The sequence below is a fragment of the Sus scrofa genome, chromosome 5 (assembly GCF_000003025.6).
Source record: "Sus scrofa isolate TJ Tabasco breed Duroc chromosome 5, Sscrofa11.1, whole genome shotgun sequence".
Lineage (NCBI taxonomy): Eukaryota > Metazoa > Chordata > Mammalia > Artiodactyla > Suidae > Sus > Sus scrofa.
The window spans coordinates 99,294,896-99,308,255 of NC_010447.5; the positions used below are offsets into that span (position 1 = coordinate 99,294,896).

The window sequence follows — 13,360 nt, forward strand, 5'->3', positions numbered from 1 at the left end:
CAATCCCCCACATTGTGAAAATTTAGTGAGACAATGAGTTCCTGGTATAAAAGTTTGCTTCACAGAATTGTTTAAAGAAAAATGTATAATTTTTCCCATTGACTTCAAGGACACCTTCAGTGAATATGCAGAGCCAGAGTGTTAGGAATAGAGAAGACAGCAATTATATAATTTGCATATTAAATTAAATAGCAACAGGCCCCAAACAAGTATATTATTGAAGAAAACATTGAGTTTTCATTTACAGTACTTGCTGTACTCATTTCGGATTAAACTTTTGTGTTACCTGCTTTGCTAAAAAGTTGAATTAATAAAGAAACAACGGGGTCCAAATAAATTATTTGGTATCAATAAAAATATTAAGTACAAAGGACTACCTTAGGTATGTGCTGCTGCTGAGTTTATTTTAGAAGTACAAATGATAAATGTTGCTGTCAAAATAGATGAGAAGTAGGTATAAGCAGTTTTTTTGCATATTAATCGAAATATTTTGCAACTTTTTCAGGCTAAAAGTATACCGACAAGATTGCACCAATGTAACTGTAAGTTATTTTTGCCTCCCAGGTAATACCCTTAACAATTTACCTGAAGTATCATCAGAAAGGTCTTTCTCTTTCTCAACCTCTTCAGCTTCGAATATTTGTGAAAAAGGTCAATTATGGAGCAAAAGGCAACAAAACAAGATGCAGTAAAATAAATGTTCCTTAGATGCACTAAAATACTTATTCCTTAGACTTTTCAAAATTATTCTAACAGCAAAAAAAAAAAAAGCCATGAGCAAAGTCATGGAGGGAGCTAAGGAGAAAGGTAATCTGACATTGGTCAGGGAAAGTTAAATGCAGCATGACTAACAAATTCCCTATTTTGGAATTTATTTTTCAAAAAGTCTTCTTTTTGGTTTGTTGAATGTTTATTTTTTTAAATTGTTATTTCCCCAATATAATTTTTTTTCTACTGTACAGCATGGTGACCCAGTAACACATCCATGTACATATTCTATTTTCTCACATTATCATGCTCCATCATAAGTGACTAGACATAGTTCCCAGTGCTACACAGCAGGATCGCATTGCTCATCCATTCCAAAGGCAATAGTCTACATTTATTAACCCCAAGCTCCCCATCCATCCCACTCCCTCCCCTTCCCTCTTGGCAACCACAAGTCTAATCTCCAAGTCCATGAGTTTCTTTTCTGTGGAAAAGCTCATTTGTGCCGTATATCAGATTCCAGATATAAGTGATATCATATGGTATTTTTCTCTGACTTACTTCACTCAGTATGAGTCTCTAGTTTCATCCATGTTACTGCAAATGACATTATTTCATTCTTTTTTATGGCTGAGTAGTATTCCATTGTGTATATATACCACACCTTCCTAATCCAATCATCTGTTAATGGACATATGGGTTGTTTCCATGTCTTGGCTATTGTGAATAGTGCTGCAATGAACAGGCGGGTGCATGTGTCTTTTTTTTAAGGAACGTTTTCTCCAGATATATGCCCAAGAGTGGGATTGCTGAGTCATATGGTAGTAGATTTCTAAGGTACCTCCACACTGTTCTCCATAGTGGTTGTATCAACTTTCATTCCCACCAACAGTGCAGGAAGGTTCCCTTTTCTCCACACCCACTCTAGCATTTGTTATTTGTAGACTTATATGATGGCTGTTCTGACTGGTGTGAGGTGGTATCTCATGGCAGTTTTTTGTTTTTTGTCTTTCTGCCTTTTCTAGGGCCGCTCCTGCAACATATGGAGGTTCCCAGGCTAGGGGTCTAATCAGAGCTGTAGCCACTGGCCTACACCACAGCAGCATGGGATCCAAACCACATCAGCGACTATACCACAGCTCTCGCAACGCCAGATCCTTAACCCACTGAGCAAGGCCAGGGATCAAATCTGCAATCTCATGGCTCCTAGTCGGATTCGTTAACCAATGAGCCACGACGAGAACTCCTCATAGTAGTTTTGATTTGCGTTTCTCTAATAATCACTGATGTTGAGCATTTTTTCATGTGATTTTGGCCATCTGTACATCTTCCTTGGAGAAATGTCTATTCAGGTCTTTTGCCTATTTTTCCATTGGGTTGTTGGCTTTTTTGCTGTTGAGTGGTGTAAGTTGTTTGTATAGTCTAGAGATTAAGCCCTTGTCAGTTGCATCTTTTGAAACTATTTTCTCCCATTTTGTAAGTTGTTTTTTCGTTTTCTTTTTGGTTTCCTTTGCCATGCAGAAACTTGTCAGTTAGATTAGATCCCATTGGTTTATTTTTGCTTTTATTTCTGTTGCTTTGGGAGACTGACCTGAGAAAACATTTGTAAGGTTGATGTCAAAGAATGGTTTGCCTATGTTCTCTTCCAGGAGTTTGATGGTGTCTTGTCTTATGTTTAAGTCTTTAAGCCATTTTGAGTTTATTTTGGTGCATGATGTGAAGGTGTGTTCTAGCTTCATTGATTTGCATGCAGCTGTCCAGGTTTCCCAGCAATACTTGCTGAAAAGACTGTCTTTTTCTCATCTTATGTTCTTGCCTCCTTTGTCAAAGATTAACTGACCACAGGCGTCTGGGTTTATTTCTGGGTTCTCTGTTCTGTTCCATTGGTCTGTCTGTCTGTTTTGGTACCAGTACCACACTGTCTTGATGACTGTGGCTTTGTAATATTGCCTGAAGTCTGGGAGAGTTATGCCTCCTGCTTGGTTTTTGTTACTCAGGATTGCTTTGGCAGTTCTGGGTCTTTTGTGGTTCCATATAAACTTTTGCATTGTTTGTTCTAGTTCTGTGAAAATAGGGATTGCATTGAATCTGTAGATTGCTTTGGGTATTATGGCCATTTTTACAATACTAATTTTTCCCAACCAGGAGCATGGAACATCTTTTAATTTCCTTGATTATTTTTAGAGAAAACATTTTTCTCTTGTGGATATAATATACTTTTATATTTATAAGAGATATTAATAGTTTATTTTATTTTGGATAGTATCCATTTCCTCCATGTTGCTTCTTTTCTATTTATCTGATCCCTATTCTTTCATGTTAGACTGTCTTAGACAACTAGTGAGTCTTGGCTATCTGCTGATAATTAAAATGTGGGTATGATAAACTTGATTTAAGCCTGTGCTTGAGGACTACTAATTAAGTGCCTCATCAAAAAGATCCTGTTTCACTGGGAAACGCCTAACGCCACCATCTTCAGTTTTTTCTTTCAGGCTACTCCGATTCCCGAGAAAAGACTATTTCAATTTCTTGCCTAGGGGTATAAGCTAACAGCATTCTGGAAAACAAATCTTTCCAAGAATGACTTGCCATTCGAATAAGACCCTAAACAAGTATCATTTACAGATACAGTGAAAGAACAAGACACATTTCCAGAAAGGTATTTTAAAAGGACCTAAAAGAAGGAAATCATTATTGGAGCACGAACAGATTTCTAAGGTAATTCTTAGGTATACTGGTGTGCTATTTTTATATTGCTGTGTTATTGGCATAGAGATGACCACATGATGATTTATCCTGGGGTTAGATAAATTTTAAAAACTGTATTTTAAATTTATGATGACAAAAATCCATTTACACTGTTTTAACTTGCATCTGCTCCTTTTTATTTATTTATTTATTTATTTATAACGATTTTTATTTTTTCCATTATAGCTGGTTTACAGTGTCCTGTCAGTTTTGTACTGTACAGCATGGTGATCCAGTTACACATACATGTATACATTCTTTTTTCTCACATTCTCATGCTCCATCATAAGTGACTAGACATAGTCCCACTGCTGCACAGCAGGATCTCATTGCTTATTCATTCCAATGGCAATAGTTTGCATCTATTAACCCCAAATTCCCGATCCATCCCACTCCCCCACCCCCTTGGCAGCCACACATCTGTTGTCCAAGTCCATGATGTTCTTTTCTGTGGAAAGGTTCATTTGTGCCGTATATTAGATTCCAGATAGAAGCCCTTTTTAAATAAACATAACACCATGTTCTAGGTCTAAGGACACTAGCCCAGTCAGGCACTTTAATAAAGGTTTCACTTACCTACACAGTTACTTCATATCCCAGGTAGCTTAATAATATTTTTCCCATTTTACAAAACAGTAGGAGACCAAATGATCTGCTACAAACACACACAAATATGCCACGGGCTGTGAATAAAGCACTGAAGTAATTCTGTGTCTAAGACTTGGTTGTTGGTAGATTTTATATGATAACTGAAGTAATTATATATATGAAATTAAGTCCTATAATATAGAATTATGGTATAACTATAAATCATTACCACACTCCATGTAGAATGAATAACGTTGGAAGGGCAAGCCATTTTTCCTCATAATTTGCAATACACAAAGCATTAATAATGACACTCTGCAAAATAAGGCATTTAATGCAGCCAAAAAAAATAAACAAATTCTGTGACATCTGGATAAAGCTCTTAGTTCAGAAAAAAAAAAAAAATCATACCAAACATGCTGACATTCTGGCATTACGGCCACAGCACCATCTCCCTTCCTTCAAAGAGCGGCACATTGGAAATCCCCACTTTTCTTGGGTACATTCTGCAGATGGGAAAAAATTAGGATTATTTAAATAAAATTCTTCCTCTTTTAGTTAAAGTAAATAAGCTATTGGAGAAGCAAATCAGTCACTGAGAAAGTCAAACAGTAGTTACACATGGAAGTGGTAACGTTTAACAGTTCATTCCAGGATGTTAATTGAAAGCATATTAATGTTATGAAAATAGTATTTTCTCAACAACAGCTGTTTTGTATTTAAGCTACAGGTCTAATATCAACCAATTTGCAAAAACTATTTCACAAAGATTTAGCAAAAGCAATTTAATATGGAAATACTTTTCATGCTCAGTGTAACTATAACAGATAAGTAATGAGATACTGGGCATTTATTGCTGACCTGACTTTCTAATAAAAGATTCATTGAATGTGACATCCGGCAATTTATTAAGAACAATATTAATTCACTCCTAAAAATGTTGAAGCATCAATTTTTTTTTTTTCTAGCCACAATACTCACTTTTCAGAAAAAGAACAGCTGTATGGGTTCTTCTTTTTTCACTATATTAACAGGCTATAATATTTTCAACTGTGATTCAGTATGGTTCAATTGCATTTATGGTTCAAGTAACAACAGCAAAATCAACATTCACTACTTAATCACACATATCTTCTGCCAACTCATTTACAGAGTTACATATGCAACTTGCTGATGTTTAAGCCCCTTGTGTACAATGATTAGTTACACAATGTTTTCGAAAAGGAAAGAAAAAAAACCAATTTCTAATTTAAATTAAGCCTAGAAAATAAGAGCTTAAGTTTTATCAAAACTATGACAATTAAAAGAAAACTGAGATAAATATAAATTTCCTATTAGGTTAAAAAGTAAAACAGAAGGTAGAAAACAAGAAAATGCTTTAAAAGAAAATACTATTGAGGTAGATTCTACCAAGTCAACTTGTGCTATGAAAGGTCAGATGGTTTTTGATTAAAAGAGAGAAAATTTAAATTTCACGTAGATCATAAACGTGTGATAGTGATTTTTTCCAGGTATTAAGATTTATCATATTCCCCTCCTGATAATCAGATGGAAGATATGGACCATGCCCCAAGAATATAAATAATAATAATATTGGTATTTATAAAATAGTTAATATTGTTAGGCACTATTATAAGTGCTTTGAATGTATTAATTAGCTTTAAACGCTAGTAAGAGCTTTAAATGTGTTAACTAGTCCCCACAGCAATTCTATGAAATAGGTATACTATTATTCTCATGTTTCAGACAGAAAAACTGAGCACAGGGAGGTGAAGAAAATTGCCTAAGTTGCAAACCTAACACATGGCAGAGTTGGAATTTAAGCCCAGGAAGACTGACTCCAGAGGCCATGCTCTCAGGCTATATAAACAATTTCACTTACAAGTGCACAGGACTCATGGAGCCCTTGAAGCCTGTTCAGGTCCTAGGGACCCTGGACTACTTCCTCTGTCAACTTCCAAGATGCCCTGAAACAGTGGTTTAAGTTTTACTGAAGGCTTTACGATTTAACTGAAACATGATTATTGCTAAATGAAAGGGTTACTCTAAGTAGTTTAATTTTTTTTCTTATAACTGAAGAGAAACACCTAAACTTTACTATAAGAGGTAAGGGGCTTGAGAGACGGGTTGTGCTATTTTATTGAGAGCGTTTAGGAAAAGCGCTAACCAATAAAACAACTAGTTCTTTTCCTTCTCCCATCCGGTCTCTCCTTCTTCCTTGTAGTAACAGAGAACTCAATTTTTAGCTGGCTATTCAACTGCTCAGATTAAAGACTGCAATCCCCAGACTCCCATACAGCCACCAGGACAGCCAGGAATTAAGTTTTGGCTAACTGGATGTAGGCAGAAATGGATGTGTACAAATACTCAAAGGGGTGGGTGGGTGGGATGCTCTTTCCCCAACACATTCCACCCCACTTCATCTCTCCCCTGTCTGGAATGTGGTCGTGTTGGCAAACCAACGAGTATTATATAAACAAGAGCAGCAGACAGAGGAGCAACAAAATAGAGGCATCTGGATTCTGGGAAGGCATTTTTGTGCAGAGTTCCCTTACTAGCTCTACCTACCTCTGGACTGAAATAGAAATATCCATCTGTCTTGTTGAAGTGCCTGTTACTTTGGGTTCGAATCCATTTTCTACCTAAATCTTTATCTTAATTGAATGCTTCCCAAACTGTTTCTGTAGCTTAGGATTCTGGAAATATGGCAAATTTTGTACATCACACTGGAATAAACAGATGACAACTGTGTTGAGTAAGATAAAGGAAGCAGTATCCCAAGAACTTTCCGTCAGGGCACACTAGTGGAATAATAGTTCTGTACTAATTAATACACATGTCTTCTTTGAGGACATGGTATTTGAGCAGACTTAAAAGGGGAAGTAAGCCATGAAAGTATTGGGGGAAGACTTAATAAACAAACAAACAAACAAAAGAACTTCCAATAGGATATAGTTAATCTCCAAAAACATAATACCAGAATATTTTACAATTTAAAATAATTAACTAGCAATTTGTCAGCTTCTAATATCTCAATCAAATACCTACAAAACAATCTTCTAACAGTGGAAAGAGGAGACGAAAGTCAACCTACTCCAGAACATGAAAGGAATCCTATTTAAGAAACAAGCAATGAATTTGTAATGAAAAGTGTAATTAGTGCACCATCACTGCTCTGCAATTCACCTTATGCTGCCAGGAAAAAAGCAGGTCTACTGGCCTGAAAATAGATATTTCCTCCACTAACAATAATTTAAGAAAACCGATGCAGAAAAATTGCTATTTAATATTAGATTGAAATGGGAAGAGTATTTCTGGAAAATATATTATAATGGAAGGGGTGTATTATTTCCAGGAAAAAATCTAATAATATGAAATCCATGCCCCAGTCACTCTCAAATTCTTGACCCACAGAAACTATCAGATCATAAAAATTTATTCTGTCTCTAAGCCATTCAGTTTTGTGGTGATTTCTCAAATAGCATTAGACGATAAATACAATCTTGAAACAGCAATGAGGCTAATTACCTCATACGAAAGAAGTGAGAGAGAAAAACACAGGCCTTGATGAGTATGGGAAGTGTGCTTTCTTAGGAAAGAGCTAAGTTTTGACTAGACGAGACAGTAGAGGCATTTTCAGAGAACAGACTACAGACAGAGGCACTCAGAGTAATGCATGACTCAGGACGGAATTGCGGGAAGGAAGGTGGAAGACCAGGCAGAATAAAGGCCCTGTAGACATGCGAGGAGAGTCGCGGGGGTCAGGAACGCTGTGGGAGGCCTGGGGCTCTGGTGAGTGGACGTGAAGGGGATCAAAGGCTTGAGGGGCTTGGTCTTCACGGAGACGAAGCTCTGGCTGCCCCGCTTGGAGGGGAGGGAAGTGTTCAGGGGAACGGAGTTCTCGGCCTGTCCACTGCTTCCTGGAGATGAAAGGAAGATGCAGACAGGGACACACAGAGTCCTGGGGCTCCCTCTTGATTCCACATGACGGCGTGTGTGGAAGCAGGAAAGGGGGCAGTCACCTACTAAGCACCCGGGGCTGTCGCTGGAGAAACGGAGGCGAGAGGAGGATGGTGCTGCTGAGGGTGCAACTTGTGCGGATGACGCTGACGGTGGTGGAGGGCGGTTTCCGCTTTTCTTAGGCTCCTAAAGCTACTCCCTGCGCCAGAGTGAAGGCCCGCAGCAGGGTGCTCGGAATCCGTGGGTAGGAAAGCCGCCTCTCCAGCGCCACACGACAGGGTGAAGGACAGCAGAAGGGCAGTCCTATTCAAGGCACAAGGCTCCCCAAATCTCTGTCCAAAACACCTAAGAACTTTAAGATATTAGGGCAGCTTACACAAACTGCCAGCCTCGGCTCATGGCTGTGAAATCACTTTAGAGACTTACTCCTCTGGCCACCCACTGGCTGTGGAATCACCTTGAAGTTCTCTGAATCTGCAGCAGTCTCCTCTTAACGGTTCTTAAGGCATAATCTTCGCACTCCTCATGCCCCTTTTATACTTTCTTTGAATGAAGGAACATAAATGCCTTCAGTTGGTACCCAAGTAAGTGGCTAGGCAGAATACAGTAGGAAGTAAAAATCTGTACGGTAATCAAGCATCACACTTACCTGACCTTGCTGCTTTTACAAGTACCATGAGGGTACTAAGACTGTTTAAAATTAGTTAGACACTCCCTGCCAGTGAGTGCCAGTCTGCAACCCTTGCTCTGTCTACTCTACCCATACTCTTGCCCTAGGCAAACTTTTGCCTTACAGCTGCATCACTCCAGTTTCTGGGCCATTGTATCTACTCCTTCAAATTTAATTCCCATGTTGTCTCCAGTCTCAGCTTCTTTCTGGATTTTGAGGTAAGAATTTTAAGCTATTTTCTGAACATTTCTAAAATTAAAATACACAAAACTAAACCTCATTTCCCTAGCCCACAAATCTGACCTTCCCAGGTAGCGATACATCATCACGCAATCAGCCGCCCTAAAACCTCGCCACAGTCTTTGGCCGTCACCACCGCCCTCGACCCCACCCAACTCACATTTCCCTACCACCACGTCAGTTGGTTTTTATCTCTGACAAGTCCTGCCTGGTAAATTGTTGCCTCCTCCTATTGCTCTTTTCTAACCTTTACAACCGTTTTCTAAATAGTCTCCCTGCCTCTGATCTAGCTCCATGCCAATCTACTTTCTATTATGCCAAATATTACTACTTCTCAGAAATGTAAATGAATAAATGCATCTCTTTTACCTTAGACATTCAGAAATATTTTTATGGAAAAAAGTGTACTTTGCTTTCTACTGAATAATATTTAGAGACCTTAGTATAGCACTCATATCTCTCACAATCTGGCCTGAATTTGTTTTTTCAGCCATTTTTATTTTTAAAGAAAATTTATTATTTATTCTTACGATTCATTTTCCATATTTTCACCCTCTCCCCCAACTTACTGTCTGCCACATATCCACGTGAACTTGCCTTACTTAGAACACAGTTTCTGGCTCTGTGCCTCTTCTCCACAGACTTCTCAAAATGTCCTTCCCTGTCTCATTCGTCTTTCTAAATGAAGACCAAGTGTCACATCTTTTAGAGGGTTTTCCTTTCTCCCTTCGTTATGAAAAAGTACTCTCTCTTGTAGTTTGAATGGCACTTGGTTTATACATTCATCACTCAATACTTCTTTCATTCATTTTTCAGTAATTCACATTCATCGCTGATTAAGATCTGTGGGCCATGAATATATTACTCTCAGACATGCACGAAAGTTCTATGCAATTGCTTCTCAATTCCTCACCAGATCACGAGCTCCCTCTGGGGAAAGAGAGCAGCTCACTCATCTTACATCCTCTAGTTCCCACTACAGAACTTTGCTGAAATGAATCAACAGAATCACAGCGGCGGGTCAAGAGTATCTACATTCCCCATTCGACGCTGAAAATACATGCTTTTAAAATGTCTTTAGACCTAAACGAAAAAATGACACAATTTTATTTAGGAAAAATAAGCAGGTATCATGCCATCACAGACATAAAATTTTATCAGCTAAGTTAACAATCTCGATGTATACTATCCTATATAGAGGGTTTTAAAGTATCTTACTTAAAACCACAACAACCATTACTGGAAGACAAAAAAAAAAAAAAAATGAAGTGATTTTTGAAAGATTTTGCTTGATCTTCACATACATTACCTTCCTCTCCCTGTTTAATTTTTCTCCTGCTTATAGCCTGTTGTAAGTAGACATCACATATCTACTTATTTATTTTTCTATTTTTCTCCTGTTATAAGTAGACATGGCATATCTACTTGTTTTTCTTTTCTTTATATTCTTATTAGAATATAAACTAATGAGGACAAAGGCTCTGTTTTATTCAATTTTGTAGCCCTGGTCCCTAGAATAGCAACTAGCATGTGCCAGGTACCAAAGAAATACTCCTTATACAAGAAAGGAAAAAAAAAAAAACAAAACACAGCAAAATTTTTGAAATAAACCTAACTAAAACTAGGCAAGATTAACATAAATATCTGAAACAATCACCAAATAAAGAGATAAGTTATGTTACAAAGAGGAAAGACAGAAAGATATGATTTCTTTCCAAATGGTATTTTTTTTTTTTTTTTAAGGCTAGGGGTCAAATCAGAGCTATAGATCACAGCCACAGCCACAGCCACAGCAATGTGGAATCAGAGCCTCATCTGCAACCTACACCACAGCTCATGGCAATGCCAGATCCCTGACCCACTGAGCTAGGCCAGGGATTGAACCTCATCTTCATGCATACTAGTAGGATTAGTTTCTGCTGCGCCACAACGGGAACTCCTCCATAATGCTCTTTAAGTTCAATGCATGTCAATTAAAATCCCAACAGAGGAGTTCCCATCGTGGCTCAGCAGGTTATGAACCGACTAGTATCCATGAGGATGCGGGTTGTATCCCTGGCCTCATTCAGTGGGTTAAGGACCCAGCATTGCCATGAGCTGTGGTGTAGGTTGGTCACAGACATGGCTCGGATCCTGCGTTGCTGTGGCTGTGGCATAGGCCAGCAGCTGTAGTTCTGATTCAACCCCTAGCTGGGAACTTCCATATGCCACAGGTGCAGCCCTAAAAAAAAAAAAAAAAAAAAAAAATCCTGACAGTTTTTTATGGATATTAACAATCTGACTCTAAAGCCCATTTGACACACAAATCATTGAAATCAGCTTTTACTATGAATCTGGACAGCAATGTTACTAAGATTCAAACATTATAAAGAAACAGATAATTTAAAAATTATTCTTTTTAAGCATAAAACATCTTGCAACTTTTCATATGAATTTACATTTTAAACCACATATACTTTAATTCCAAATAAAACATCTCATTTTCAAATTTTAAAATGGTTCCACGTTGTTAACATTAAGTAAGAATTTTTAATATTAATTATCTCCTTCCCGAAAGATGGTCTATGCTTTTTACGTCCACACCAGAATTATTATAAAGAGCTCTAGCAAAATATGAAATAAAAGCCTTATTCCTATCTGGCATTGAAACAAGAGGGAAGGGGGCAGGAACAACCCTTAAAAAAATGACATAGTCCTTGAGGATATGACAAAAACTGGTTAGAACCAACTAGGTCCAAGATGGCAGGCGATTCCGACTTCCAATGGACCTTCAACTTTGTTACACACTCACTGTCACACATTAGCTAAATGACACACCCGCTGACACCGCGGCAGTTCCAAGACAAAGCATGAAGGTCCTAAAAGTGGAGGGCGGCCCAATTCCTGGAAATCCCCACCCCTTCCCCCAAAAGAGAATAATGCTCCCAGTAATTACCCTATGAAATTACCTAGACCATAAAAAAATCACCACCCTGTATTTCAGGGCCTCTCACCTTCTGGGATGGCCCACACTCTCTCAATAAATCTGCGTCTTGCTTCTTACTTTACCTCTCGCTGAATTCCTTCAGGGCTGAGACACAAAGAACTTCAACTTCAGTAAGTCCTCACACCAAGTCTGTGATTTTAATTGAAAGACAGCTCCAATCCGAGTTGTGCAGTTACAGCATTATTCACCATATTATACAGTTAATACTGAATGTCCTGGCTTCCACTGCTGAGCCCAGTCAGTAAGTGTGCTGCAGTCAGCAAGCCCTCCCCAAATGCAATCTCTCCTTTTAAACATAAGTAAATAGATAAGTAAAACTTTTTTTTTTTTTTTTTTTTGCTTTTTAGGGCTGCACCTGCAGCATATGCAGGTTCCCAGGCTAGGGGCTGAATCAGAGCTGCAGCTGCCGGCCTATGCCACAGCCACAGAAATGTGGGATCAAGCCACATCTGTGACCTACACCATAGCTCACAGCAACACCGGATCCTTAACCCACTGAGAGAGGCCAAGGATCGAAAACTAGTCGAGTTCATTACTGCTGAGCCACAGCAGGCACTCCATGTAATACTCATGTGAAAGAGAAAAATGCATGAGGTTAGCTAAGAAAATTTGGAAACATAAGAACTTTGGGGGACTTGTTCTACTGATTTCAAAAGTTCCAATAAACTATAGCAATTAAAACAGTATAGTATTATCACAGGAATCAACTGATTAAAGGAACAGAAGAGAACCTGAAAATATACTATCTGAGAAAGGTGTCATTTCTTATGGTATGGGAAAATTATAAATCAAATGTCAACCGATACAGGAGAAGCTAAGTAGAATATGACACAGCCATTCCAAGGAATATTTCGTTGTGTAGAAAGCATATCTAGCAAATCTATATATGTTAACTGTGAACTGAAGTTTGGTACTTGCCATCAGCCTCTACATGGAATAAACATGAGCCACTGCAGCTGCTGACCTGCAGCACCTGTGAGAGAGCTCAGGCTGTAGACCAGGAGTGAGGCACTCTGTGCTCTGGGAAAACTGCAAGAGCAGGTCTTCAGATGGTTAGATATTTTTTTAGGAGATTTTCTGAGCCCAGTTCTTACATCTTCTCATATCTAGAAAAATACTAAAATCCTCGATGATGACGGATGTCTGTGACTATAGTAACCTTCACGAAACCAGCAGCAAACTTCGTAAAATCTGTGCATGGCCGCAAGCACCTCCCCCTTCACCTTCATAACTTATATCTGATACCCCCCCCCCTTTCCTCTTTGGGGCAGTATTTCATAAAGCTCTGAAATACTGCTTCCTGGGCTGTAGTTAAGTGGACAAGGATGGTTCAACATATGCAAATCGACCAATGTGATATACCGTATCGACAAAAGACAAAAACCACATGATCATCTTAATAGATGCAGAAAAAAGCATTTGAGAAAATTCAATATCCATTCATGCTAAATACCCTCACC

The 13,360-nt window shown here is 38.4% G+C and overlaps 1 protein-coding gene across 6 annotated transcripts in view; it reads right to left on the bottom strand.

The window, feature by feature from the left end:
• Positions 1-13,360, bottom strand: part of METTL25 (methyltransferase like 25) — a 141,951-nt gene that overhangs the window by 78,261 nt on the left and 50,330 nt on the right. For all 6 annotated transcript variants that reach the window (XR_002344285.1, XR_002344284.1, XR_002344286.1 and 3 more), the window contains exon 6: positions 4,456-4,550. Coding sequence is in view for 3 of the 6 variants with exons in the window: in XM_021092803.1 (XP_020948462.1) it covers positions 4,456-4,550 (95 nt within the window). In the remaining 3 variants the exon portion in view is untranslated. The remainder of the gene's footprint in view (positions 1-4,455; positions 4,551-13,360) is intronic.